At 33.1% G+C, this 27,526-nt stretch overlaps 2 protein-coding genes across 7 annotated transcripts in view; both read right to left on the minus strand.

The window, feature by feature from the left end:
* Positions 1 to 689: 689 nt before the first annotated feature.
* Positions 690 to 9,394, minus strand: LOC100177733 (glutamate dehydrogenase, mitochondrial). Its single transcript, XM_009862555.3, has 16 exons — positions 9,274 to 9,394; positions 8,311 to 8,433; positions 7,795 to 7,903; positions 7,065 to 7,158; positions 6,817 to 6,897; positions 6,262 to 6,381; positions 5,480 to 5,655; positions 5,076 to 5,112; positions 4,681 to 4,791; positions 4,035 to 4,126; positions 3,614 to 3,757; positions 3,126 to 3,206; positions 2,624 to 2,747; positions 2,163 to 2,254; positions 1,762 to 1,824; positions 690 to 1,325 (listed from the first exon to the last, which is right to left on the minus strand). The coding sequence occupies exons 1-16, from the start codon at positions 9,348 to 9,350 to the stop codon at positions 1,206 to 1,208; spliced, it is 1,644 nt and encodes a 547-aa protein (XP_009860857.1). The 5' UTR covers positions 9,351 to 9,394; the 3' UTR covers positions 690 to 1,205.
* Positions 9,395 to 9,935: 541 nt separating this feature from the next.
* Positions 9,936 to 27,526, minus strand: part of LOC100180081 (type I inositol 3,4-bisphosphate 4-phosphatase) — an 18,040-nt gene continuing 449 nt past the window's right edge. The window contains exons 1-26 of one of the 6 annotated variants that reach the window (XM_026837681.1): positions 26,180 to 26,334; positions 25,979 to 26,122; positions 25,073 to 25,137; positions 24,661 to 24,736; positions 23,982 to 24,133; positions 23,632 to 23,707; positions 23,481 to 23,556; positions 22,874 to 23,046; positions 22,258 to 22,331; positions 22,046 to 22,142; positions 18,277 to 18,373; positions 17,793 to 17,910; positions 17,406 to 17,569; positions 17,006 to 17,108; positions 16,561 to 16,713; positions 15,951 to 16,179; positions 15,302 to 15,526; positions 14,683 to 14,785; positions 14,027 to 14,202; positions 13,596 to 13,742; positions 12,956 to 13,086; positions 12,582 to 12,648; positions 12,090 to 12,218; positions 11,606 to 11,830; positions 11,127 to 11,281; positions 9,936 to 10,724 (exon numbers count right to left, since the gene is read on the minus strand). In XM_026837681.1, coding sequence (XP_026693482.1) covers positions 10,592 to 10,724; positions 11,127 to 11,281; positions 11,606 to 11,830; positions 12,090 to 12,218; positions 12,582 to 12,648; positions 12,956 to 13,086; positions 13,596 to 13,742; positions 14,027 to 14,202; positions 14,683 to 14,785; positions 15,302 to 15,526; positions 15,951 to 16,179; positions 16,561 to 16,713; positions 17,006 to 17,108; positions 17,406 to 17,569; positions 17,793 to 17,910; positions 18,277 to 18,373; positions 22,046 to 22,142; positions 22,258 to 22,331; positions 22,874 to 23,046; positions 23,481 to 23,556; positions 23,632 to 23,640 — 2,784 coding nt within the window. In that variant the 5' untranslated portion in view covers positions 23,641 to 23,707; positions 23,982 to 24,133; positions 24,661 to 24,736; ... (1 more) ...; positions 25,979 to 26,122; positions 26,180 to 26,334 and the 3' untranslated portion in view covers positions 9,936 to 10,591. Of the gene's footprint in view, positions 10,725 to 11,126; positions 11,282 to 11,605; positions 11,831 to 12,089; positions 12,219 to 12,581; positions 12,649 to 12,955; positions 13,087 to 13,595; positions 13,743 to 14,026; positions 14,203 to 14,682; positions 14,786 to 15,301; positions 15,527 to 15,950; positions 16,180 to 16,560; positions 16,714 to 17,005; positions 17,109 to 17,405; positions 17,570 to 17,792; positions 17,911 to 18,276; positions 18,374 to 19,823; positions 19,977 to 22,045; positions 22,143 to 22,257; positions 22,332 to 22,873; positions 23,047 to 23,480; positions 23,557 to 23,631; positions 23,708 to 23,981; positions 24,134 to 24,660; positions 24,737 to 25,072; positions 25,138 to 25,978; positions 26,140 to 26,179; positions 26,335 to 27,526 lie in introns of those variants that run through there. The other 5 variants (XM_026837683.1, XM_026837682.1, XM_026837684.1 and 2 more) reach the window with 5 other exon arrangements.

Raw genomic sequence — 27,526 nt, forward strand, 5'->3', positions numbered from 1 at the left:
TTTTTATTTATGGCTGACATTTTGTACAACCCATTAGTGACCACTGGTTACGTATGTGTGTACGTGTCTTTTCAGAGGCTGGGTTTCTTTGGCTTTAGGGCGTTGACTCATTCCCCTACGACCTACACCGCGCGTTTAGACTTTCTTAAAAATAACCGATAAGCAATGAATAACTCTCTAACACCTTCTTGCGGGTTATAAATTGAATCACAAAGCCCTGACGGAGTGTTTTGTAAACGGTTTCTTGAAGAGCTAAACGGCCTAGCAAATTTAGTGTAATGGCATTTGTTTAACGTAGTATTTATATATGGTTATACATTTTAATACAAGTTGCCTACGTCTATAATACACACACGCATAGTATTTGTACACACACGGCACTAAGACACAATAGTTAGCGCGTCTTCCTCTAACCTAGAGGTTACGGATTCAAGGATCTTCGCTACAACCATTGTGTGCGTAAGTGTAAAAGACATTTAAATTTGCGCTAACATAGCGGTCACTAATGGGTTGTCTAGTGTATATAAAAACCGAACATCTTTTTTGAAGCTAAACAGGCTATTTGTAGTATTTGTACAGCTAAAGACCAAAACCTTCAAATTATATCCACCAAAGTCATTGTGTACAACCAAATTAACGGTGATTTTACACAAAACTCTGTGCTTTGGTGCAGCAAACTAAACACACAGTTGATTTTTTCAATTTTATTTTGAATTCTTAAAGTTTCCGTTCATTCTATACAGTATCTCTTGTTTTTTAGTAAGTATAAAGCAGCTCTTGCACCCGAAAATGATATAAATTTTTAATGGAAATATATGTACACTGTATTTTCCTGGGTACAGCTTCAGGCGATAGGTGATAATATGGTGGGTGAAATTCTCAAAAAAACAGAAAAAATAGAAAACCGTTTCATTATCTAGTTGTGTATTTGCCAGAATAGAACAAAGGTGTTTTATCTTTTTAATTGTAACAATTTTTTTGCCAAATTTTTTACTTAAGACACAGTGGCAAAGATTTTAAATGAAAATTTTGGAATCTATAAAAGAAAAAGTGAAAAACAACAAAAAGTGAGAGTGCAAGACTTTATTAATAGGTTTGCAATTTAATTTTTGATTTGAAATTAAAGTTTTTTAGAAAGAAATGTGCGTAAATAAATAGGAAGTTGCCATTGTGAGAAAGGTGGCATTACCTACCCAACAAGTCATTTATGTGAACGTAAAACCAGCTTCATTGTAAACCTTGAACACCTTGTCAATTGCATTCACATATGCTGCTGTTCGAAGATCAAGCCCGAGCTCGTAACTTCTTGCAGTATGGATTATTTGCTGGTAAAAAAAGAAAAATAGAGGGATTAGCGCTTGGTGTTGCAGTATTCCATTCTAGGTGGGTGAGGTCCTATTGCGTGGCATACCATCGGGCTCAGAGATTTAGGCCAGAGTTGGCCCATTACCCCAACACCCGTAGTGCTAACGGATAAACCTCACCACATTTTGAAGATTGTAGCTTCTCTGAAGGTGGGCGACAAGCGTTTTAATGATAATGTTTTTAAAAACACAACTTTAAAGTTACAGCTTTTAAGGTCAATTTATGTTTATAAGTATTTTCAATTTGACAACATTTTCCCTTTTTTTTATTATAAAAAATGTTTTTATGTCACTTTGTTGAAGGGACATCATAAAATATCAGCTTTGCAAACAAATAGGCAAAATACTGAAAACATGTAGCCATTATTAATTTGTTAAAACAAAAGCATTCACTTACCCTCGCTGATCTTTCCATGGTGTATGACAAGCCAGAGTGAACAATATCTTTTTCTGAAGCACCCTGGTACAATGAAAGTCAAGTTATATCAAACAGGAATTGAAGACACCAGGTTCAAAGCCTACTGGAGCTACTACAGCGCCATGACACACATACCCCAAAAATAAATCCAAAGAAAAATTTGTTTAAAATTATTTCGATAAAGAAGTTACGATCTGGTGTAACGACAGATGTAACAGACAAAAATCAACCCCAACAAATTGTGTAACATACGAGGTATATACCGTATATATTGGGCTTAAATGGCATCATTAGTCTCCGCAAAAGAAGCATAAAATAATATAAAATAATAATAAAATTTTGGTAAAAAGGTGAAAGAATCTACACTAAAACAGACTTACATGGATTTTCTTTGAAAATTCTTCAGTAGGAGTAACAGGAATCTGTCCGCCATATTTTCCGAATTTCCTCTCTAAACTTGACTGTACACTGTCTGTAATAATAAGGTTGTTTAAATAACTTGTGCAACTTATATATCATCATTTGATGATGTAGAAAAGTGGTTAGCGCTCCTGCATCTAGCCCAGAGTATTTGGGTTCAAGGTTGCTACGTTAGTGGGTATATTTAGCCTTGAAAAAGACACCTTAAAAACAATTGCTTTAACCCAATGGTCACTAATGGGTTATCTAAATTATACATCATAGATTATAGATTATAAAAAAGAATCATTTAATAAAGTTACAAATATACAAACTTGTTAGCAAGCATGTGGTGTATAAAACACAACACCTGTATTACAATGCCTGTAGTTGCCCCTCACGAGAGGATAAATAGGTTACATAAATCATACAGTGTTCTTACCTAGCAAGTCGTAGTTTGCCTCTCGTTCGTATTTGAATGTTAGACGACCATAACTGACGTGGTTGAGGTTTTTGAGCCATTCAAAATAAGACACAGTTACACCACCAGCGTTTAAGTACAAATCCTGTGTAGTAAAAGCTTGGTTAAAAATGATGACACTGTTATTTATTTACCACTATACTGTATTATACCCACAAAGGTATATGCATGGTAACTCGTAAGCAGGCACAAGGTGTGTGAAACAGAACACCCGTGTTATAATGACTGTCATTACCCCACAAGGATAATGTTTCAATCTATTTTATCATCTCATTTGGTAGCAAATAAAGAACATTAAATAATTTTATAACCGTACCCTCACGCCACTAAAACAGCGTCTTAATTGTTTGGCCATGGAGTTAAACGCCATCAGAAAATATGGTGTTTTACAAGTGGAATACAGCTTATACCACAGTAATATATTTCAGTAACTTTATAACACAGTTATAAAATAAAGTTATACCGGAATAACAAGTTTATCATTTGCTTGTAAGATTCTGTCAGCTGCTGGTGTAGTTGGTCCATTAGCTCCTTCAGCAATGATCTGTATATGTGTATAGTTTAATACATAATATAGTTATGTAATAGTTTGTTTTGTTGTCATAGCATTGAGTATGTAAATTTAAAAAAAAATGAATCAAATAAATTTAACACATTTTTATTTTAATAGGTTATATATGATTGCATTCTAGTTTAAAACATAATATAGTAATATAAATATAATACAAAGGTCTTTTATTTTTAGTGTTATATATAATTCAGATATAAATGTACAAATCTACAGCAGAATTCAAGACTTCTGATAAATTGATAAATGCAAATATATTAGAACAAATTCACTTTTGAAGTATCCACAAATTGTAAACTTATTTTTTTTGCGAACCAGAAGTTGTTAAAATGCCCAAACCCCTGCTGCAGTGTGGTAATTCAATAATTATTTGAATATCTCACCCTAGCTTTTATCCTTGGTGCATTCTCAGCAGTTATAACTTTCTCCCTCGCACAAGGCAGAAGTATGTCGCAATCTACTTCTAACATGGGAGTTTCATCTTCATATGGTTGGGCACCAGGAAAGCCAACTATGGTTCCGTTTGCCTGGAACAAAATTCTTTATAAAACAAAAAAATCAAGGGTAGGGAAAGACATGACACATTTTCCTTTTATTTTCTCGAAAACAGTATAACTATTGCAAAAACAGAAATATGGAAAAGTGGGAAAGATGGGACACCTTTTCATTTTATTTTCTCTTAAAACAGCATCCTCACAACTCCCCATATACCAGTGGTAATTAATTAAAACAAGATCAGGACAGTTTGATATGATGTCCCGTCTTACCCCACGGTACTAAGATGCAAATCAAATATCAACTTACAACTTTGTAATCTTCAAGTTCTATTGGATCAATTCCTTCTTGGTTATAAATACAACCATCCCATTCAATTACTCCAATACAACAGCGCACACATGTGCTGCTGTAGAACATATCACTTTAAATGTGTCTGATGGTTTTATGTGGGTGAGGTCCTATAGTTTGGCTTGGGTGACATGCCATGGAACCCATGTTTGGGCCAAAGTTTGTCGATTTTCCCAACACCCAGGGTGCTACAACCCATTAGCGGCTACAATGTTCAATTAGTGTCTTACCAAGATGCCTAACCACTGAGCTACGATGCTAGACAAAAATGTTTTAGTAGAATTCAGTTAAGAAAAATGAAAATATCTAGTTTGTACAATCAGTTTTAGTTTTTAAGTGATTCTAGTTTGACATTTTTATACCTTTAGTCTATTCTATATGGGCCAGGCCCTATTATACGGCATGCCAGTGGAAATGCGATTTAGGCCAGAGTTGGCCCATTGACCCCACACATAGAAAGTATATGCTATGATAGATTTAGGTTTTGTTGTATGTAAGCATTTCATCACAAGAAATAATTCATTACAGACATGCTAAACAAATATGTGATAGGTTGAAAGCAAATGTGTGCTATGTACATACATTTATTGGTGGTATACAAATACATACCTGTGCAAATAACGCATTGAGTGAAGACCCACGTTGCCAAATCCTTGTATAATAAATGTCTTGTCCTGAAACCCAGGAGTCATGCCTACAGCACTCATAAAGGTGGCTGAAATAATGTTTAAAAAAATGAAATTATAATATTAAAAAAACACAACCTATATGTATATATTTATATATAACATAACATTTGAACAAATTTTTTCATTTTTTTTGAAAACGATAGCGAAGACCATATTAAAAAAGGTTTCAAAATAAGTAATAAGAACTGGGTCTAAGTTATTTAAGTATTTACAATTAAAACTGTTGAATTTCCAAATGCTTAAATATCTGAAAAGCCTTGTTCAAAAAGACAGAAAATGTTTTAAATTTAAATAAATATTAGTAATTTACCTTCATTAATGAAGTTTTCAATCCCATGAAATACACCCTGGAATTTAAATTTAACCAGAATTAAACACTAGGCAATACAATCAATTTTACTAACAAATAACATAAGATTAAAAAGTAAGCAATACAATCAATTAGACATTACTAATAAGATAAAAGTTTAAAAAAAACAGCTTTTACACTACAGTCAAATATATAAAATTTTAGCTTTTCGAAAAATAAATGTGTTTAATTGTAAAAATGTTTGTTTTTACTTTAAAAATTAAAGATAAATCGCTTTAATAAATTAAAAATCCCAAAAAAAAGAATAAAAATATTTTTACATATCTTGCACCATAGAAAATAAAGTTATACAGAGCAACAGGCTATAAAACCTATGTATGTTGTATAGTTTAACAGGTACATACCCTGCCAGTGGCTGATACCCTGCCATGTATTCCACCTTGCGTGATAGGTTTCCCAGTTACACAGGCGTGAGCATTAATATCACCGTGTCCATACGTCATAGCGTATGTATCTGCCATCCAGGACATTTCTCGTGCACCTGTGTTTACATCTGGTGCAGGGACATCCGTTCCAGGACCTATTGTCAAAATTAGTGCGTATTATATTATGATTTATATGGGTGAGGTAGTACAGTGTGGCGATCCATGCGGCATGAGATTTAGGCCCGTGTTGGCCTATTCCCAGAAACCTGGGGTGTTAAAAGCCTTTTAAGACCATTGGGTTGGACTTAAAGTGTTTTGCTATATAATATAATACCTTTTACATATGAGCTGTTGAAATACCATTATAGCAAGGTGCTTTAAACGTATACCCTGTGTGGTAACTCTTCAAGGTTCAGTTGCTAGCATTGTATATTTGACACAGCTTTACCAGTAGTTTGACCTTGGTGTACTGATGTAAGGTTAATGACTGCCCCCATTCAATGTGGTAATAGATAACTACAGTTCCGCTGCCAAATACTTTACTAAAGGTCACACCATACTGGTAATAACATTGACTATGCTCAGTGATTCTTAATAGGCATAGTAAATTGAAGGCAAAATTCCAAAGCAAGTTTTATAATATTTATAATTTTAAGATGATGGTTTCTTTATACAAATTAACTATTTTTAAAAATGTTTTTTGGAACAAATTTAATTACAAAAAAGTGTTTTAAAACTTAAGTCAGTTTTATAAGACCTACCAAGGAATCCCTTTTTAGCAAGCTCCATCGCAAATCTTCTGGTAATCTTCTCTAATTCACGTTCAGAGTAAAGTTTTGGGTCGATTTTGACGCCAGCTTTTGCCCCGCCAAATGGAACATCTGTATTTACAATTTCACTTAAAAAGTTTTCATAAATGGGTAATATAGGTTTTTATTTATTTACAGTTGAAGTATATATTGGATCAGGGCAATGGATGGATGTAGTTTAAAGTGTAATCTGACATCTAAGTAGAAAGCTGCCCTAGGGAATTAAGGTAGCTTAAGCTTTGTAGTTAGGTAGTAGGTAGATCTTAGGAAAGATAAAACATAGCATTATGCCTAAGGCTAAATAAAAGTAATTGTAAAAAAATAGGGAATTTATGATTGTTCGGTTTAATGTGTTAATAGTCCTTGGTTTAACTTTGGGGTACCTTGGGTCTTAGATGACACGTCATCTTAACTTTTGAAACAGAACTTACATTATTATTTGCCAATGTTAAAAAAGTGACATCTATGCATAGATAGAGTTAATGGAATTGTGGTATATGCACTTACCAACTACTGCACATTTCCAAGTCATTAATGAAGCCAATGCTTTCACTTCATCAATGTTGACATCAGGTGCGTACCTCATACCTGGGTATTATGTAACAAAGTAAATATTAACCAAACTATTACGAAATTTCAATGACCAGAAACCGGCGGCACCGGTATCATGCCATACAGAACAACCAATCAAACAAAGGGCAGACACACGCCCACCTATTGACCAATGAGAACAGACGAAATGCCACACCCCTCACCTCCTTTAGTCGGCATCCTATGCTGACTGTGCTGAGCTCGGTACCCGGTTATAATCTCGTGTTCCCCGTTATCACGTTTCAATGGGAAAGTGACCTGTTACATATTGTGTTATATATGTATTATGTATGTAAATATGAGTCACTAAAACAGGTGTCCTACAATAAATTCTGTGCATAAATTGGACCTACTTCCCATTTAAAATTATTAAAAAAATATCACATTACTGTATTATTTACATAGAAAAATACTGTAATAAGCTTTCTGATATATAATATACATTATGTGTTAAATATGATTGTGTACTTGCATTAAATTCTGTGCATAAATTGGAGTTACATAGAATATTTTAAATTAAAAACAGAAATTGCAGACACTGGTAAAATAAACATTGGAACATATACTGTATGGAAATGTGTTGCTTAGGTTATGTAAACACTAAACCGTGTACAGGATATACAAACAACCTATCGAAATTGGAGCAAACATTAATGTTTTTATGTTTTATAAATCATTAAATATAACAGTTAAAACACTGACGATCTAAATATTCATATTTATATAGAGATTACATTAACTAAAATATTACTGTATGTATACACTAATTAGTTATTATACACCACTGAGTACTGATAAATGGGCTTAGATCAGGTTACAGGATATGGTAGGTTTTAGGCGGTTGCTTAATCTACAGTTATCTAGAATTACCATAGTGTTACTTATGCCACATACTTGTAAAACATGGTTGCAAGGCCTCATTATCTTGAATATACCTTGCACACGCTTTCTTTGGTCATCAGCACTTACAGATCTCACATTAGGTCGTGCTTTCATATCAATACTGAAACCGGAAAGAAAAATAATGCATGAATCAGTGTTTGGAAAACACTATAAGTTCTATTTTTAAGCCCAAAAATACATAAACGGGAGACACAATTTGTTGCTACAGTTTTGGCCAATTTTTTTTTAAGCATGTAACATTTTTAAACCAGTTAGAAGTTTATATGTTTGTACAATACTGTGTAGCTTTATTTATACATAGTGTGTAAAAAACAACAAAACATTTTGGGATTAAAATAACTTCTAACAGTTTTTTTATACAATTTTTTGTACTTGTAGCTTTATCAATATTAATACTTGTGGCTAATTGTATTTTTCTATACCAGTTTTAAACTATTTATATATAAATATATATATTTATATATATAAATAGTATTCTGAGCCCGCTTTAACCATATTAACACTCACGGCTCATTGAGTTGTTCAACCAATTTATCTTCCACCAAGCGAGCACCTTTCTCAAAGAAGTTTCCGACCATATGATAAAAGTTTGGGTCGTCATCTTCGTCTGCTGAAGCCGACATATTTCGACTGTGAAATAAACATGACTTATTTAACGTCATTTTTTGTTAATTTTTTCGAAAAGTAAAGATCAAATTCTTGATACAACAATTGGGGAATCAAAAGTCTTTAAAACATGCTTTGATCAAAAAGTTTAGCATATTTTGACTGCGAAATAAACATAACTTAGCATCATTTCAGCAAAGATCATGTTATAAAGGAACGAAGAGAAAGGAATCAACAATTAAAGGACAGTCATTAAATGATGCTATGGTTAAATTAAAAAGTGTCGCAAACAAGTGATAGCAAAACATTTCTATTCCAATGATTCAACAGCTGCTCATCGCTTAAATTAGTAACAAATAAACCCCTTTCAAGTGTGTTTTAGTAAAAGTTATCACTGTAAAGCTGCTGATGCTATAGCATTCATATTTAAATATTATTTTTCTTTATTAAGTATTGCCAATGTTCCGATATTTATTATCATTAGCCAATTTGTGATTTTTCTTTTAAATCACATGAATTGTGCGAATTTTCAGGAAAAAACTTTATAGTATAAATATGCCAATTTTTTTAAAAAGAAGCCATTTTTGAATATATTAAAATGGTTAAACAATGCTTGAAACTATTAATTAACCAAGATCATAAACCATAAGCGAATAAATATTTAAGCAGTAAAGAAAGAGTGTTGTATACATTGTGGGTATGTTATCTCAATACAAACTACTAAAACATCAAAGTATTTATTTGGAGACAGTTTACAAAGTGTATTGGATTATGGTAGTTATTTAACACCTATGTAACAAATTATAAAACAGCAGAATTTTTTAGTTTAAAGTTACTAATTTATATAGTAATTTAAATCTTTACCTTGCATACGATAAAACTGTCTTTGCTTCATGTTGTAAAGCGTTTTTGAACGGTGATAATGCCAAGATTCGGTTCATTTTGATAGGAAGCGTATGTAAAAAATAATACAAAACTAGCTGCAACCTAAAAACAAATTTTACAGGAATATTATTTGCGGTCTTGTTTTTTTTATTATAGTAATCGGTCAATTCTCCTGTTAGCATAATATATAGCACGCAATAATAAACTTAAAAGTATTGCAAAACTGCTGATCACGAACGGTAAATAGATTGTATAGACCAAAGTTGGTATAGACGTACATCCAATTAAGTGCCCACGCTGTACACACTTGGTTACAATGATTGCTGAATTTGCTGATTTATAGCCGTGATAAAACTTTGACAGTTTGCGTTTTTTCTTTAACCTTTTTTCTCATAAGGTGAAAAGAGACATTACACAATACACTTTAAGCCGATAACAAAGCAAACGGGTTGAGCTTTTGTTGGTCGACAGTCTGGCCAGGTCACTGCGCAAAGATAAAGGATATTCTGCCATGGTTGCGCGATTCGCGACATGTTTGTTCTATGTTCCATTTCCTAGAAGCCATGGGACCATTTTCATAATGCTGCCTAAGTTTAATGTACCATGGCCAGGGCGTATTTACTATTTAGCAATATAAACTTACCCATATAGAATTTTATTTGCAAACCAAACAGAGTGTCAAAACTTATATGGTTACTTGATTCACAAAATGTTTTTGACCTCGAATTTTAACTAAATTTCCATTTATCTTATTGATTTTGGGAAATGGCTTAATTGTATTGTTTTAATGACAAAATTGAATATACCAACAACACCACATTATGTTAAAAAAACTGTAAAACGAGCGTTGCACATTGAACGTTTAAACTTTTGTAAAATTGCACAAGTAAACACTAAATAGTGCCATGTATACAACTGAAAACAATACTGATTTGTGTTTAACAATATTCTAATGACATTTAACGACAAGTTTTATTATGTAGCTAACGTTAGGAACAAAAAAATGGCAAAACTGTAAAATTGAGATATTACTTTTCTATTTTGCATTATGTGAAATGCATTTAACACGAAAGTACAATTTTAGCTAGCCAGTATTATTAGACTGCAAGTATAAAAAAAAAACAATTTAAAATACAAAAGCAGAACATCAAATAGCACTCGCATGCATTTCGAAAGAATTAAAACAGACAGACTTTAAAATTATTTCATACACCCCATGAATTTAACATAACATCGTGTTTTATCTACAATACTAAGTGCTTAATATAATATAGCTAATAGGGATAAACTGTTTGACTCAAGACTCTGCTTTTCCATAAGTTCCTTCAGGAGCTCGATATTGTTTGGGGAATGTCATTAACTGCATTGAAGTGAAGGCATATCTTCTCGCACCCACGTTTTTCAATGTGTTCTCACGTCTTGTGCCTTGGCTGCGTAAAAAAGTTTACTAAATACACAATGTTTCTATTCTACATGGGTGGGGTCCTAAAGCGTGGCATTTGGGCCAAAAAGGCCCATTACTCCAACACCAAATATACCATATAGAAGTCATATAACCGTTATTAGCGGTTGCCTTCAGTCCAGAGGTTAACAGATCAACTCTTGATGCTGCTACCACTATAATTATCCCCCACAAGATAATAAATAAGTTACATCAACCACAAAGTAACATTCATAGTTACTCATGAGCTGGCACAAGGTGTAAAAAACAGTACATCCGTGTTATAACGACTGTCGTTTTCCAGCCACAGAAGATAAAGTAAGTTACATTTACATTCATTTATACAGTTATACAAGTAAATTGGATTCATAAGCAAAAATCTTCCACTTACCTTCGCATGCAAGTTAGCACTTGATTAAATGATTGATTTGCCAAGCCATGCTCCATGGCCAATATACGAGCTTGTTCAAGAGTGACTGACATGGCTGTTCGATCTTTTGCGCTCTTACAACTTGTGATACGAGCTCCATTTAACTTCCTACACAACTGCAGGAAGCAATTAGAAACAGTTAAGTAACGGTACAGTCACAATAAGATATATAAACAAGTCAAAAATAGTGTTACAGTATGAATAACTTGACTTTTAAACTTTTTGCCATTAAAAAAAATACTTTTATCAATATAATATAAAAAAACAAGATACATGTTTAAAAGGGGTCCAAATATTTCTTAACTTAAGCCCCATCTTCTGGGTTTGTAATTTTAATATAAACCCACATTTCAAGCCTTTGATTAAATTTACACCAGAGTCAGTTTTTCCAATATAAAACTCAAAATTTAATCTTTTTGTCAAATTTACGTCACACTTACGTCTCCAGCCAACTGCAGGATTTCTACATTTTTATTCCGTTTCGAGTGTACGGCTTGTCGTAGGAAATTGACAACCTCCATTATGGACCTGTTTTCGTCTAAATTGGTCAGCGACTTTTTTTTCTCGGGAAATGAGGCCGATATTTTGTCCTTGGATATTTCTCGAATGAACGAATTTGCATTGCGCAATTTTTCAGTCAAGCAGTTCGGGCATTGGTCTCGAACCTAATAATGAAAAATTGATATAAAACGATTCAGATATCTTCTGGCAATTTTTTATTTAAGAACTTAAAGAACTCTTTGGTAGAAGACAAGACATCAATAGGACTTGATGTGCAAATTTTCAAAACATTTGTTTCAGACTTATAATAAACCTTGTACAAGCATTTTATATACAATTACATTAAAATTCTTACAAACAAAACTGTGTTTTATTATTATTTTTTAAATTTAAAACTGACAAAGCAATATTGTTTTAACATACCATGTCATAATACTCCATTGTTGACTCATAAGCTTGCTGGTTAAGATATTCTTGAACCGCTGTGCTTCCAAATCTCTCGGCCAATGTTTGTTCTTCGTTGATACCAACACTGTACATCACTGGGTGGAGCTAGAGAACAAAACAAAACAAATTTTGACAGAAAACATTTTTTTATTTTTTATCTGTTAGCAAAAAGAGTTATGTTAGTGTTCAGTTAGAATTATAGGCATAAAGATGGGTACCAGGGGACAGGGGTGACATCATATGGTTTATAGACCCAATTTCTATACGAACAAGCAGAGCAAAAGTATATTGTATTCACCACATTAATCAATGAAGTTATCTATGTTTTGACAAATATGTCTATGTGCGTAATGCGTTTCTACAATGTTACCCCAAAGAGAAGTTGTTATGCTTATGTTATATTTATTTAACACAGTAGTTATACCACATGCCCGCCTTTCGAGTTGCGGAATACCACATATGCTTTACCTTTATAAGTTTTCCCTTCTGTAGATCAATGGGTAGCAACTCAAATGTTGAATCATCAAAATGGAGACTGTATTGGGATACATACACAATATATTAGTCTGGCGCACTGGCACACCGGTTAGCCCGTCTGTATCTAACCTAGAGGTTACGTATTCAAGGCTCGCACTGCTACCATTGTTGGCTGTCATAGCACTGCCACACAAGGGTATAATTTACTTTTTACTCATTATTTACCTTTAACCTATTATCTTAAAAATATACTTTACACAGCAATTTGCAGGTTTATATTACAAATAACCACTTATTTTTTATATATCATTGTTTTTAATTTATACTAATAATATACAGTGCAGCCATTTTTGGTCTTTACTTACGTAATGATCATTGCAGATGTGGTTCCATGTAAAGTAGGAAGGTATCTATCACTACCATGGCTTTCATCTTTATTAGCAGTGGAACATTTCACCGTGACGTGCTTCATGTCGTTAACACCCACAGCATAATCCTGTTTTACCAAAAAAAATCATAAAATTATTCAAAAAATCTAAAAAAATGTTAAAAATATCGCTAAAATTAATAAAATAGCTTTTGGTATTCAAAATATGTTTTTAAAACCAAAGTTAAGATTTTAATAAGTGCCTTGACATTCATGTGTGGGTTATATCTTAATCTTATATGACAGCCTTAAAATTAAGTGTTAATTTGTGGTATACCCTAATTGTCCTTTAAATTGGCAGTTCAATTCAGAAAAAAAAATCGATATTACTTCAAGAATATATGTTAAAAATTATTATTTGGATAAGAGACAGGCGATGCCATTTAGAAGTAACATATCTCTTCCATTAAACAATGAGTTGGACTTGGTTTTTGTTAAATTTTTGTAGCACCAAATCCTTACTGTATTTCTTTACACAAAAATTGTTCAACTCTTGAGCACCGGGTCAGGGTTAGTTTCGCGGAATTTATTACAGTTATGTTTAAAAAAAAATTATTTTTACATAAGATGTATCTGACCTGTAGCATCCCTAATTCGTTGCCATAAGTGCTTAGAAGGCTTTCAACTTGGATGAAAATACCAACTTCGGAAAACTGATGTAATTTTAACTGGTTGTCAATTGAAGTGAGAATATGGTTTTGTACAGTTGCTGCTATAGTTGTTAGCTGTATAATGATAATGATATAAGTATTAAGAACAATAAATTATGTATTGTAGATATATATATGAGTGCTAGAACAAGTAAAATACCATATTTTTAAGCAGTATTCATGTATTATCATATATTTATATCCTATATCTTGAAAATAAAAAAACACGATATATTTATAAAATATTACCGAGTATTTCACACATGAATAATTTGCCAAGTTACTGTTTAGTGTTTACTCCGTAAAACCACCAACTTTAGCCAAAAAAGTAATACCAAAACTTCTTATAGATTTCATACCGCTTGTGAAAAAACTACATTTCGTCTATAAGCTAGGTCAAAGTCATTCTGTTGCTCCGTGTGGTTTAAATCCATGAAAGATAATGAAGCGTTTACTTCTGCACATACACTTTGTACTAGATCAAGTAATATAGATAGATCATTCAACGCTGTTTCTCTCTGTGTGTCTGTGGTAGCTGCATGTGGTAACAAGGAATTGAATGAAACTTTTTATCCTTGCATGGGAAGGGCATTGACAGTTGTTTAACTTATAACATGGGTGTTCTGTTTCATACACCTGGTGCATGCTTACGAGTTACCACGCATGTAACTTTGTGAGTGATTACTTTTTGGGAATTTTTAATTTTTTGTTATAATATGTATGTCTGACAGTTTAGTCAACCCATTATGGATCACTGGGTTGAAGCAATTGTCGTTGATTGTCTTGCCCAAGGACACATTACTATGGTAGCAGCGACAAGCCATGAACATGTATCCTTAAGGTTAGGGGTCCAGAGGTTAATTTAACACTTTTACTCAAGTAATTTTTACCCCTACCGTGTTTATAATCACTTTCGTTTTACTGTTAATTCCAATTTCTATATTAAAAGGATTTGTTTTACTACATTTAAAGTGAACCTACGAAATAAATAAAATTTATGTTATCTTCTACTTACCCTGTCCTCTAAGAAATGAAGCCTCAAGATCAGGTGTTATAATGGAATGAACCGACTTCACAACATCAGATAGCTTGGATTTGGCTCGCAATGTCAAATCCTCCTGCAATTTAGGTTGGAAATTTTTAATTTTATTCAAGAGCGAATGTGTGAGATACCCAAATAAACTATAAAACAGGTAGTACTAGTGAAATATTTGATGTATTGGGTAGCAGAGGAAACAAAAAAACACTATTAGAAAACTAAATACTTTTACTGCAACAAACCAGTAATATCATGTCAAAAGAGATAAACAGTCAAGGATATTGCAGAATGTGGAAAGCAGACATGACATTTGATTTGGTTGGCCAATATTGTATCTTTGAGTAAGAACTTTAATGACTTATCCATAATTGCCATATATAACCCAGCCCAAAATCCATGTCCCCTAAGTGGCAACGGGACCTCACCCATGTAGAATAAAATTTGGTGAAAGTTTTATTACTTTTAAACAATGTACTTTCATACAACAGTTGAATGTAGGTGACTTGACGAGCCATGAACCTGTAACCTCTAGGTTAGAGGTAGGCACAGCACAATGGTTCTTTATGAGGTATTTTATACTATACCTATTACTTACCCACAAACTGTCTACTTTATCATTTAAGTCACTACATGATGAAGATGAATTGAATGAAACAGAGTCATCTGTTTCCACCAAGACACTTGATCCCATAACATCTGTATTAGGTGGGCCGTGCACATAATTTTCATGCAATGGTTTGTAAGCAGGTCTCGCTGCTTCTAAGCTTTTCACAGCGTTTTGAACAAGTTCACATTCACAACAGGTTATAAGTTGGCAAACCTGTAGATAGGTTTATATGTTTACGTTATTTGAGGTAATGAACAAATCTGGTCTAAATTCCAGGTTCCATGGCATGCCACGCTGTAGAATTACAGAGTAGAATAACATACTATTTGCCTGAATTGCATGTATTCTTACATACCATTATAAATCCCATTACATTGTCTTAAATATATCTGTAGTAAAAGTAGTACTACAAAAAAAAATTTTTTCATAGATGTCACTTTACTAAATTAAATTTATTTGAAAACGTTTATTGTAATGTGAATTTTATCCATGACTTTTTTGAATTACTACTAGTGTACTAGGTTGCCGATTGTCACAGTTAAAGTACTGCTGAAAAATTACTAAAAAAAGAATATAAAGCATTAAAAGTTTTAATTCTTTAATGCTTTGATCTAAAACATACAAATATTAATCCTACCTTATTACTGAGATGTGCCAGAGCTTCACTTGACCCTGTAACCTTATTAGAAGCATAAGCCTTTGAACCACTTTCATGTTTTGTGAGATTGCGCAATTTTTCCACTTCATAGACCACTTGGTTATGCAAGGAATTGATTTTTTCAAGAAATCGGTTGTTTCGAAATATCTCAGACGAGCGAGCTGGCTTTAAGCATTGGTCCATAGAATTCAGTGGTAAACTCTTGCGACTGTAATTTTATTTAAAATATTTAAATAAATTAATAAATAGTTTACAATTTCATGTTAAAAGACCTAAAAATGATTGTATTTTATTCTTTTAATATAATTAAAAATGATTGTATTTATGCAATTTGAAAACTAGATAAAAAATCAGGTTGGGTAAAAATTGAAACCAAATGCAAAAAACTCACGTTGGGTAAAATAATATAATATATACTAATTACTTTAACTGTTTTTACGATTACGGTAGCGAAGGTTTGAAAAATATTTTAAATGAAAAGACAGGACATAGCGACAAAACAACAAACATATTTACATTTAATTGAAAGAAAATATAAAAATGTTAAACCCAGCAGATGCAAAAAGCAAGAAGGGAAAATAAGATCTACCTTTTTGAGCCATCACCAGCGTTTGCAAGTTGCGCAAGTAAACCACCTCCGTGTTTGAAACCCATCGCGTGTGCTGTTGTCGCACCTACTGTTGTGATGTCATAATTAAATGTATGACACTGCCGCGATGAATTTGATGAGTCATCTGCACCTCTGTAATAAAACCAGGTGTCATGTTTTATTATGACATCATAATATTGCAAACTGTGTTCGGAGACCAAGCATAAGAAACTTTACAATTTTTCAAACATTATAAATATATTTGTAACTATTTAATTCAGCATGCAAATAGTTTCGATAAGGATTAAAACATCAGTTAAAAAAGTTTGGGACATACAATAAAAAAATTTATTTACAAACAGTTAAACAAAATTAATATATATATATATATATATATATATATATATTTGTTAGAAATTAGCTTAGTCAGTAAAAATTAGCTTACTCGTTGTTTAAATTTTGCACAGTCATTTTTTGAATGTGGAGATTAGTCGGCACAAATTCTAATTCTTCTGACATTTTGTCGACGCTCTTCTTGAAGAAAGGAGCTGCATAGAAATCATATTGAAGATATAAATCAAATAAAAATTAAACACAGATTTATGACAAAGTCAACTAACTCGCAAGCTGGCACTAGGTGTATGGAACAGAACACCTGTGTTATAACGACTCTTGTTTTCCTGTCATGCAAGGGTAAATAAGTTACATTCATTCATACAAAAAAACGGGCTGTGGATGGTCACACTGTTTGGCCTGGGTGTTGGGGTAATAGGTAAAATTTGGCTTAAAAAGGACCTCACCCACATAGAATATAATCTTAATATACATACCAGTACACCACCTACCATGATAATGCATCATCATGTGTTTAATTCTCGCTTGATACCGGTCAAGATATTTTTTCAGTGAATCAACCCTACGCCTCCTTACTGCCTCCCAGTGACCAGTTAGCTTTCCAATCGATTCAAGCGAGCCAATTTTTTTGGTCTCTTCGTCAACTAAAAGTTTTCTAAAAAGAAAAATTTATTCGAAATGTTTTTAACCAGATAATTAAAAATCAAAACCATTAATTTTTTAGTGCGATAAAATATATTTTAATAGAATAAAATAAAAACAGGTATTTCGTTACTAAAAATGGTGTACCTTTACTTATAGAGCATAGCGTAACCTATGCAGAACATGTAAAATAAGGTTGCTATAAGTTTAAAAACACAGTTAATAAAGCAGCTCACAGGAAATGAATGGGGACACGAAAGGACAAACATGATTCCATCATAAGTTCTTGTGCACGAATGAATTCACCACCTTCAGTTGGGAATTTGTAGGTGCGACAAATTGCGTTGCTGAACACTGTAAAAAAAAAGAAAACACTGGATTGTATTTTGAAAATACGTTGGTTTTATTTGATTGTATTCTTAGTTTTTTAGGTCTTAACTTTTATTTCTAAAAAGGCATAGGTTGGAGCCTTGGAGCATCTGTTTTTTGGTTGTTTTAGACTGTTTACACAGAAACATTATATTAACACATAAAAACAAAGGCACAAAAACAAAAACTACCTTTGAATTTTATGTACTGCAGTAATCAGTAAAAAACAACCAATAAGTTAGATTTGTTTTATATCATATGCCTCTAACTATCCCTGCCTCCCCTGCTTCTTTTTTTTTTGAGTTTGGCACCTTAATATATAAGCCAGATATGAGTTGATGTACAACTTACTTGATTTTAAAACAGGGTTCTTGGTAATAGATGTAAACTCCTGTTCAGATTTTGGTTTGACGCTCTCAGCTAATGAAGCATCCACAGGTACAACGGCCTATGAAAGAAAAGTTACCATAAATATTTAGCGATGTGGCACAATTGGTTAGCGCCTGCCTCTAACCCAGCGGTTAGGGGTTTAAGACACGTTGCTGCTACGATTGTGGGTGTATGTGTCTTTGGGCAAGACACTAACTGGCAATTGCTCTAACTCAGTTATCACTAATGGGTTGTCTAAAATGTCAGCTATACATTAAAAAATCCACAACAAACACTCATCCACAAAGTTACAATCGTGGTAAGTTGTAAGTTGACAATTGACACGAAGTGTATGAAACAGAACACCTGTGTTATAGCGACTGTCGTTTTCTGACAATGCGAGGATAAATCAAGCTACATTCATTTACTCATTTAAATTATCTAATTATACAACATATGGTGACTTTTATCTGTTGAATTTTTGGTATACACCACAACACAACAGCATGAAGCATACATATAAACCAAGACTTGGTCTTATAGACAAAAATGTTGTATATAACTCTGTTTAGTATAGATCTAGACTTGTAGAACCACGTGCATAAACGAATAAAAACGAAGGGGAAAATTGACACTCTTTAAACAAATCAACAAAGGATTTAAAACATACAAGAAATGCTGCGTTAAGAGATTGTGCAACAATGCCAACTTCAATAAGAAAACTCGGACTCTGGCTATCAGAACAACTACATCTGGTACTTGATGTATCTTTACTATTCATATTATATTCTACAGCCTATGGCCCTATATACTATATTGCAAACATGTTTCTTATACAAGTTGAACACACAACTTAAATATCCTATTTAATTTAGTGTATTCTAATAAAAAATGTTCAATAAACATCAATCTATACAACAAAATTAAACAGCCTATTCTTAGCTATTAGTCATACTGTTACTGTATTGGTGGTTGCAGAAAGTGTTACGGGGAGTTCCTATCACAAAACACCCACATAATATAATATACAGAGGTTATAATTGGTGACACGCAGCCATACAAAAACACATGTGTTACAGATTAATACACAATCCTAAATTAACAAGTATAAATGGAATTTAACTCTAAAAACTTGTTATTTCTAAAAACATATTGGTTCAATTTAACAAAAATGATAGTTTCCAAGATTTAAATTGGGAGACACTTAGAATACAAAAGAGACTAAAATGACATCACATTTACACACAGGAAGGCTATAATAACAGATGGTTATTTTATAACAGGCTATATAATATAAATATAGCGTATATATATATATATTTAAAATGAAACTAGATAAACCGAAACAAAATGATTTTATCATTTTAATTCACTGGATCGGAATAATTCTTGGAAAAATTACAAATATATGTATATATATATATATGGAAAACACTGGTTAGTCTTAAAAAATATTTACTTTTGGTCTAAAATTTCAATAAAAAGGCTTATTTACGAAAAAACACTAGTTTGCATTTTAAACAATTTACCTTTGGGTTAAAATCTCCATTTTCAGTGGTAACTAGAAATCTGAGGACATCGGGCACGCTTTTTCTTGCTTTAGGCATTTTAAGATACAGAAATACCACACACCAGTGAACACTTACAACTGTACTAACTTATTGCCTTGGTGGTAGTGCAGTAATAAGTGGTAAAAATAGAATGATTAGGAATACATACGCAAGTAGTACATCTTAAATGAACCAACTAAATTGCCCTAATGAGTCATTTAACTTATCCATGTTAGTGCATATGAGTAATACAGGCCTGATACTAAATGTCATTTGTAGGTGAATAAAAATAGTTCAGAGGTCATTTTAGTTTTTAAAACTAGTGGAAAATACAGCCCTAGTACAGTGTAGACTAAATATACTATCACAGCATTTTTACATACAATCTCTTCATTTTTATTAACAAAAGTTCATATTCTATTTCATTAAACATTTTCGTAGGCATTAAATTTTGAACTACTACAATATTACTATATTATTAACTGTTCAGCTGCTGTTGCTATGCTTTATAGCCTACTGATAGAAAGAGAAACCACCTACAGTGTGACAAAACCACCTATCCAAACAACATATACTATATACATACTGCTTATCTGTCCCATCCCGCATGGTCCATATGGGTTTATACAAGCAATAAAAAATCATTACGACTACATTACACTAAAATAAAACTGTGTAATCTTTAAGGGAAACCATTATACTGATTAAAGCAAACCTCATTCAGTTAAAACTTTTAAATAAAAACTCTGCAGTTTTTGTCTGGTCCTTTTAAAATGGCAAACAGGGATATAAACTGATGTTCAATGACTTTAAAAGAGAGAACTGTTAACCTAAAGTGATTGGCAAACATAAATTAAGCTATATGGCTGTAAAACAGATTAGGCCACTGTTTAAACTACTGCTTTGATGCGATGGATGGTGTAATACCATAAACCACCTCTTCCATTTATAAGATTATTCATTGCAGTCTCAAGAAATATGACTAATACATGCGTATGCTAACCGTTACTAACTCATAAACTTATACAACTTATCCAAATTGAAAGTACGTCACTTGAGAATATAGTCACAACTTGCTGCAGAGATTACATTTAAATATTCATATTCGTATAAAGAGTGCAGGCCATCTCATTTAAATACCAATTGATATGACTATAGGACTTAAAATATCAGACTAACTATTCCAGTATATCATATTCTGTGTAATACAAGCTTTATGCTTCAGCTTGTATCACACTTGTAGTCAGACTGTGTATAAAGCTTGTACCGTCTACCGTGTACTCAGAGCGTTGGAGATATTTAATTATTGTAATAAAACTGTATTAACGTGTCAACACATGTATATAAATACATTAATCATCACTATTATGAGGATTAATAGTTATGACAGCTTATTTCACCAACTAAATTATCACAGCTTAAACTATCAACGAAACAACATAATAGTTTAGTCTCCCCTTAAAAACTATACAATACTAAACAAATACCAGCCTGTTAAAAAATAGGGTTAGCTATATATATAGCAAGCCTACAGCATAATAAATCCCTGGCCTGTACTGTCCACAATCCTAAAACAAATGTTTACCAATTTGTTTAGATACTGCAAACTTTAAATAGGCAGTCATATTCTGCTGATATTATAAACTTAAGCTTTAAAACGAACATTGTTTAAAAAGGAAATAGATAAATAAACCAAGAGACTTGCCTCTGGCATATACTGAACTGTGGTCTGGTAAAAGTGATGGAGAGACAACAATATTATAAACAATAATATTGTTGGAGTAATATGACGCTTTACTAGTGATAGGAAATAAAATAAACATATTATTAATGCAGTAGAAAGGCAGTTGGGAAGGAAAATTGAGTTTTACAGTGAGAGCATGTGTTTTAGTCAGTGTCTCAGACAAGACTAAAAGTTTGTGAACCAAATTGGTTATTGTGCCTGCCTCTAGCCTAGAGCTTACACTTACAGGTTTAATGATGCTATTATTGGGGGTGAACATGTCCTTATACAAAACACTTAACAGTTTTTTAACTCAGTGGTCCTGTATGAGTTAAATTTGTCGGACATAAAAAAATTCTAAACTGTCAGACATACAAAATATCGCAAAGATAAGTAATTTATTTCATTTTTTACAAAACGTAGCTTTAAACACAGCAATTCATTTAACAACGCAGCGTTAACATGGAAGTTGACGTACCTTTCCTGAGGAACTTCTGCTTACTAATCGCTTTTTGGTTTTATCCGATGCATGAAGAGTGGTTAGGACCAAGGTACCAGTATAGTTGCCTTTGTTTCTGACGGATAACAATAAATCAAAAAATGTACTTTGTATAATGGGAAACTCTATTGAATAAAAATATAATAGAAAATGAGGGGAAAAGATAGTCTAGTAAAGTTTACTCTACTTACTGTAAATCCAACTTCACTTCATCTTTTGCTGTAATGTCCCCAACCACACAGAAACATGTTCCTTGTTCTGTAATCTAAAAAGGTTTTGTGATCAAAAAAGTTTGCTAACTGTTCTTTTCGTTTTACAGTACTTTTCGTTTTTAGACTAAAATGGTGATTAAAGTTTTTATACTATGCCTTTTCAAAACAGCAGTGTTTAAAAATATCAAGTATTCCATTTCTATTCTGTTCTAGAGGGTGATAACTGACAACTGTTATATCGTACACTGTGGTGCCATATGGCCTAATAAGTCAGAGTTGGCCCATTACCCAAACACCCAGGGTGCTACAACCCATTAGTGACCACTGGTTTAGAGCAATGTCTGGTAACTGTCTTCCCCATAAAACATATACAATATAACTTAATAGTATGAGTATCACTGTATCAGTATCAGGCATCGAACCTGGTATCCTTTAGTTACAATGCAAACTCCGAACCACTGAGCCACGGCACTGAACAAAGAAGTAACCAGCACAAATGCTCAATACCAAGGCCTAGCCAAGGTAATTAAACAGCAGTATTGATCGATGCTAATCAAATATAATAGGGAAATCGGATACAGTTCAAAAATCTTACATCTTTATTCTTTGAGACTCTGTAAACGATAAACCTCATTCTTGTATCTTCTGTAACATTATCTTTGATAAAAAAGCTGACAGTTTTTAAGAAGACTGGTTTGTTTGATCCACGTATAACGTCGGTTTCTAAGTGGTTACTCCAGAAGCCATGGTTTGGTTGGCAATGATGGACTGGAGGGAAAATTGCTCAGTTAAGTCTAAGAGCTTAAAATACGACTGCTTAAAAATAAAAGTATGTGTATACATATTCCATTTAAATAAGAGACTGATAATTCCATTCTCAGAGAACGGGATACAATTCGTTGAACTTCATTGATGTCAGTTCTGTTTTTTTTTAGCAATCAACTTGACATATTTATGTAGTTCAAAAAAATAATATGCATGTCTTTTCATAAATTTGCCAAGAAAACTCTTTTTTTACATAGCAAATCTTTAAATGTAAAGAGCTTTTTTATCATTTAAATATTTTATATTATATATATTCTTTATGGGTGATACCTACTCAAAAGAGCTAAGATTTAGGTCTGAGTTGAACCATTACAAAATTATTTAAATAATCGGCATACAACATTATAATATGGATCAAAAAGTAACATTTGATTTACCTGCAACAAAAACACCTTCACTGAAGTTTGCCGGTAGCTGCAGTTCTGTACATTTCAATGACAATTCTAAAGAAACCTTAAAATAAAGTAGTAGGGTGGACATTAGGTTAAAGCGGAAATTTTGAATTACAAGGAATTAAATAACAATTACCTTCGCCATGGTTAGTTAGATAGATTGCTTTAGAAATTTGAATTAGGAACACTTGAACTGGCTACTGCTGATTCTGCTGAAATTATGGAAAATTTGGAAAAAATTACATTGTATTTTTGCAAACAGAAATTAACATTGAAAAAGGTTAAAAGTTAGGCTGTAATTTAATTAATTATACAGTTATAGCGAAAAAAAGATAATTTTTCTAAAAGTACAGTTTTTTATTATTTCACTGTAATGAAACAAGTTAAAAAAAGCAAATGCAATGTAACAAAAATAGTATTCATAGTATGCGCATGCAAAACATTATAATAAATATGAATATAAGTACAGCGGTCGAATAGACAAACCTGTTTTCTCAGTTCTTCTGCCTGTTGCTGCAGTTTCAAATGCCTCTGCTTCAGACAAGCGTAACTTGCGTTACTCAATACTTTTATCCACTCGGAAGCAATAGACGGGTTAGAAGCGAGGAAATAAGTCACTCTCTCGTTGCCCTCAAATTCTATACAATACAAAAAGTTGTAAGCAGGCTTAACTAAGGTGTCATACCGGTGCCGTGGCACAATTGGTTACCATGCTCGTCTCTAAATCAGAGGTTATGGGTTCAAGGCTTATTAATGCTATCGTTGGGGCTTGTGGCCCTGTGGGCATATGAGTCCTGGGGCAAAAACTTAATAAAAATTTCTCCAACCAAGTGGTCCAACCAAGCCATACAGAAAAAGCAATCATCCACAAAGTTACATACATGGTAATTCATATGTTGACAGGAGGTGTATGAAACAGAACACCCATGCCATAACGACTTTCGTTTTCCTGTGCACACGACTACACGAGGATAAATCAAGTTACATTTAATCATTCATTAGATCTATTTGCATTGGCTCACAGAATTAAATACAGACTGATGACTTTAAAATGTCAACATATGGTAACCTGTAGTACTGTATCTTGCTAAATGTTTACAAAATACAGAGAAATTGTTATAGATTATTACTGTATAGCCCTAGTGATGATAAAAATTAAACTTACCCAAAACAAAGCTATTTCTGTCTTCAAAGCGAACTGTAAATTTTTCAAGCACAAATACACCAATAGGTTCTGAGTTCTAAAACAATTTTTGAATAAAATCATTAACCCATGAGTGTATATATGAGAAGTTATAACCTACTGCTTAGTTTAAGGCTTTGGTTTTTCTATTAGTAGCATATTTTCAACTGTTGCAGTATGAAAATACACCCACAAACTGAAAGTTAAACTGTTTATTATAACACCTTTAAGAGGAAACCAAACACTAGTGTCCGCAGCCTATTTCGAATGATAGTTTTTTGTTTTCTGATAATTTCAGTTTAAAAATAGTAGGAAATGAGACACTAACAGTAACAACTATCATTTTAATTACCCGTACCTGCATACAACATAGCAATAAAACAACTTATAATACCTTGCTTTTTCCCTTCAAATAAAAGAGCAAATTCCCAATAAGTCTGCACCACCTTTCAGTCAGAACTAAAAAATGAATAAAAATTAATTGCATGACACAGTTCTTTTTATACTAACGAGAAATTAGAAATAATTAAATAGGGATAGAGTTTCATGAGTTGAGTCACTTGCATTGTATCCATGTAACAATATGTTACATGGACAGAATACAGCTTGAAAGATATAATATGTTTACACTGTAACCTATTTTGCATATAAAGTTTATCATTATGGATCAAATGGTATAACTTTAAACTGATAAAAAAACAGTTGTTATGTTTCAAATACATGAAAACTTACTGTTTATTACTGTTTGCATAACAAATGCAAATCTACCAATCTTAAATAGTTTTTAAACCAATATTTCTACAAAATAAGACCTAATGCATCAGTACTTTATTATTTTTATCGGTCGTTCCATCAATAGCAAGGCTTCTTAGGATTAAACACAACTTTAACTTGTTTCACGCTTACTGCTTTGTATAGGAACTGTTCTTAAGTGTTAAATAAAAGCAAAAATCATCAATATATTGATTAAATACAACTCCAATTTGACTTGAGATTTAGCTTCAGTTTTAAAACAGTAGGTACATTCGTACATAATGCTTGTGGCTTAAAATGGCACATATTCATTTACAAAAAAACAAGTGAATGGTTTTGTTTTTATTGTGCTTTGTGGTCAAATACAACTAAATATATGTGCAAACATATCTTGAGTATAGTATGACCATGTTTGTTTGATATACACCAACAGCTTGGATTTAGACTTTGAAGACAAACTATATAGAGAAGTAATGTTGAATAAAAAGGTATACACGTCTACTGGTAATTTTTTAATAAAAATAATAAAAAAACAACAACAATTTACCGTCAGTTTTATTCCAGAGTTTGCCCTCTTTTTCACGGAGACTGAGTAAACCTTCTTTCTTGCAAACTGCTGTAGGAGATAGGGCTAACTGCTTCAATTCAGTTGAATTAAATCGCATCTTATCCAAATTTTACGCAATGACAGCTGAAATTAACACTGGCTATTAGATTGTGCTCACTTTTGACTGCATGCATTACATACGAATAAATTATCACGATACTGCAGACTCAAACCTCTTGTAAAACGAAAGCTCATGTGACGTTGTGAGCTGTCAGTCATTTTGTTTAGGCGGGCTTTTCTATAGCTTGGCGCTATAGCATTTCCAGTTTCGTTTCTACGTTTCTGGCGAAACTGTTGACAGCGACGTTTTAGTTCGGTCATAAACTGTTAACTGTACTTACTCGGATAGCTTTCGGGGTTTGTGCTTTAAATGGTCGATAGTCGGTCGTGGCCACTATTTTTTCCAGTCAATACATGCCCTGAGTTCGTATAAGATGATTGTAAAACATGTATGCATGGCCACACGCGGCAAACTACTAAGGTTTTAACACAACTTGCAGAAACAGTTGGGTTTTTGACAGTTCCTGCATTGAATATTAATAGTATATAGTTTCCATATATAAGTCTACCTTACACGGTTGCTACTCATTTACGGTACCTCTAAATTGTCAGTGTGCGCAGTGTGCGCAGTGTGCGCAGTGTGCGCAGTGTGCGCAGTGTGCCGCAGTGTGCCGCAGTGTGCGCAGTGTGCCGCAGTGTGCCGCAGTGTGCCGTAGTGTGCGCAGTGTGCCGCAGTGTGCGCATTGTGCCGCAGTGCCCGCAGTGCCCGCAGTGTGCCGCAGTGTGCCGCAGTGTGCCGCAGTGTGCCGCAGTGTGCCGCAGTGTGCCGCAGTGTGCCGCAGTGTGCCGCAGTGTGCCGCAGTGTGCCGCAGTGTGCCGCAGTGTGCCGCAGTGTGCGCAGTGTGCCGCAGTGAAACCTAAACGTTAACAGAAAACTAGATTGGGCTCACCGTAGTATGTTGATAACTGTACAGTCGTGATACTCAAATGTACATTTCGGCCAGTCGTCATTGAGTGCTGCAAATCAAACGGTTGAAGTGCGCAGTATTATTTAACCCTGGTGCATTGCTGCTATATTCGACATTTACATGCAAAGCAACCTGCATGTCAATGTTTTAACCGAAAGAAAGTCTTTGAACGAAATATTTAATAAAAGGTAACGAATTATAAGTTTCCAACGAAATAACTTAAAAGAAAGATAGTATCAAATCGGCAATGAACCAAATAGACAAAAAAATAACAAAAGAAAAAAATCGCTCAAAACACTTATTTAAATAAAAGTACTGCAAAAGTTTAAACAAAGTTCTTTTTCGTGCGTTCCGCTCTAAACCGTTTCCTTTGGTGTTTTTTTTTTCCCGACATTTCCGAATGTCTTTTTGTAAGTAATTTCTCGTCTGTCGAAGCAAGACAGCTTTCTTGCGGTGTTAGAGCACTTTTAAATTTAAAAAACGAATTCATGTGGTGTAACCTCTCACTCGAATTCTTTCC

This window comes from Ciona intestinalis, chromosome 14 (genome assembly GCF_000224145.3).
Source record: "Ciona intestinalis chromosome 14, KH, whole genome shotgun sequence".
Lineage (NCBI taxonomy): Eukaryota > Metazoa > Chordata > Ascidiacea > Phlebobranchia > Cionidae > Ciona > Ciona intestinalis.

Coding starts and splice junctions, on each gene's coding strand:
- LOC100177733 (XM_009862555.3), bottom strand. CDS start 9,350: ATGAACCGAATCTTGGCATTATCACCGTTCAAAAACGCTTTACAACAT. Junction 8,434..9,273: donor ACAGTTTTATCGTATGCAAG/GTAAAGATTTAA, acceptor TTTATTTCACAG/TCGAAATATGTCGGCTTCAG. Junction 6,382..6,816: donor TTGGAAATGTGCAGTAGTTG/GTAAGTGCATAT, acceptor TTGTAAATACAG/ATGTTCCATTTGGCGGGGCA.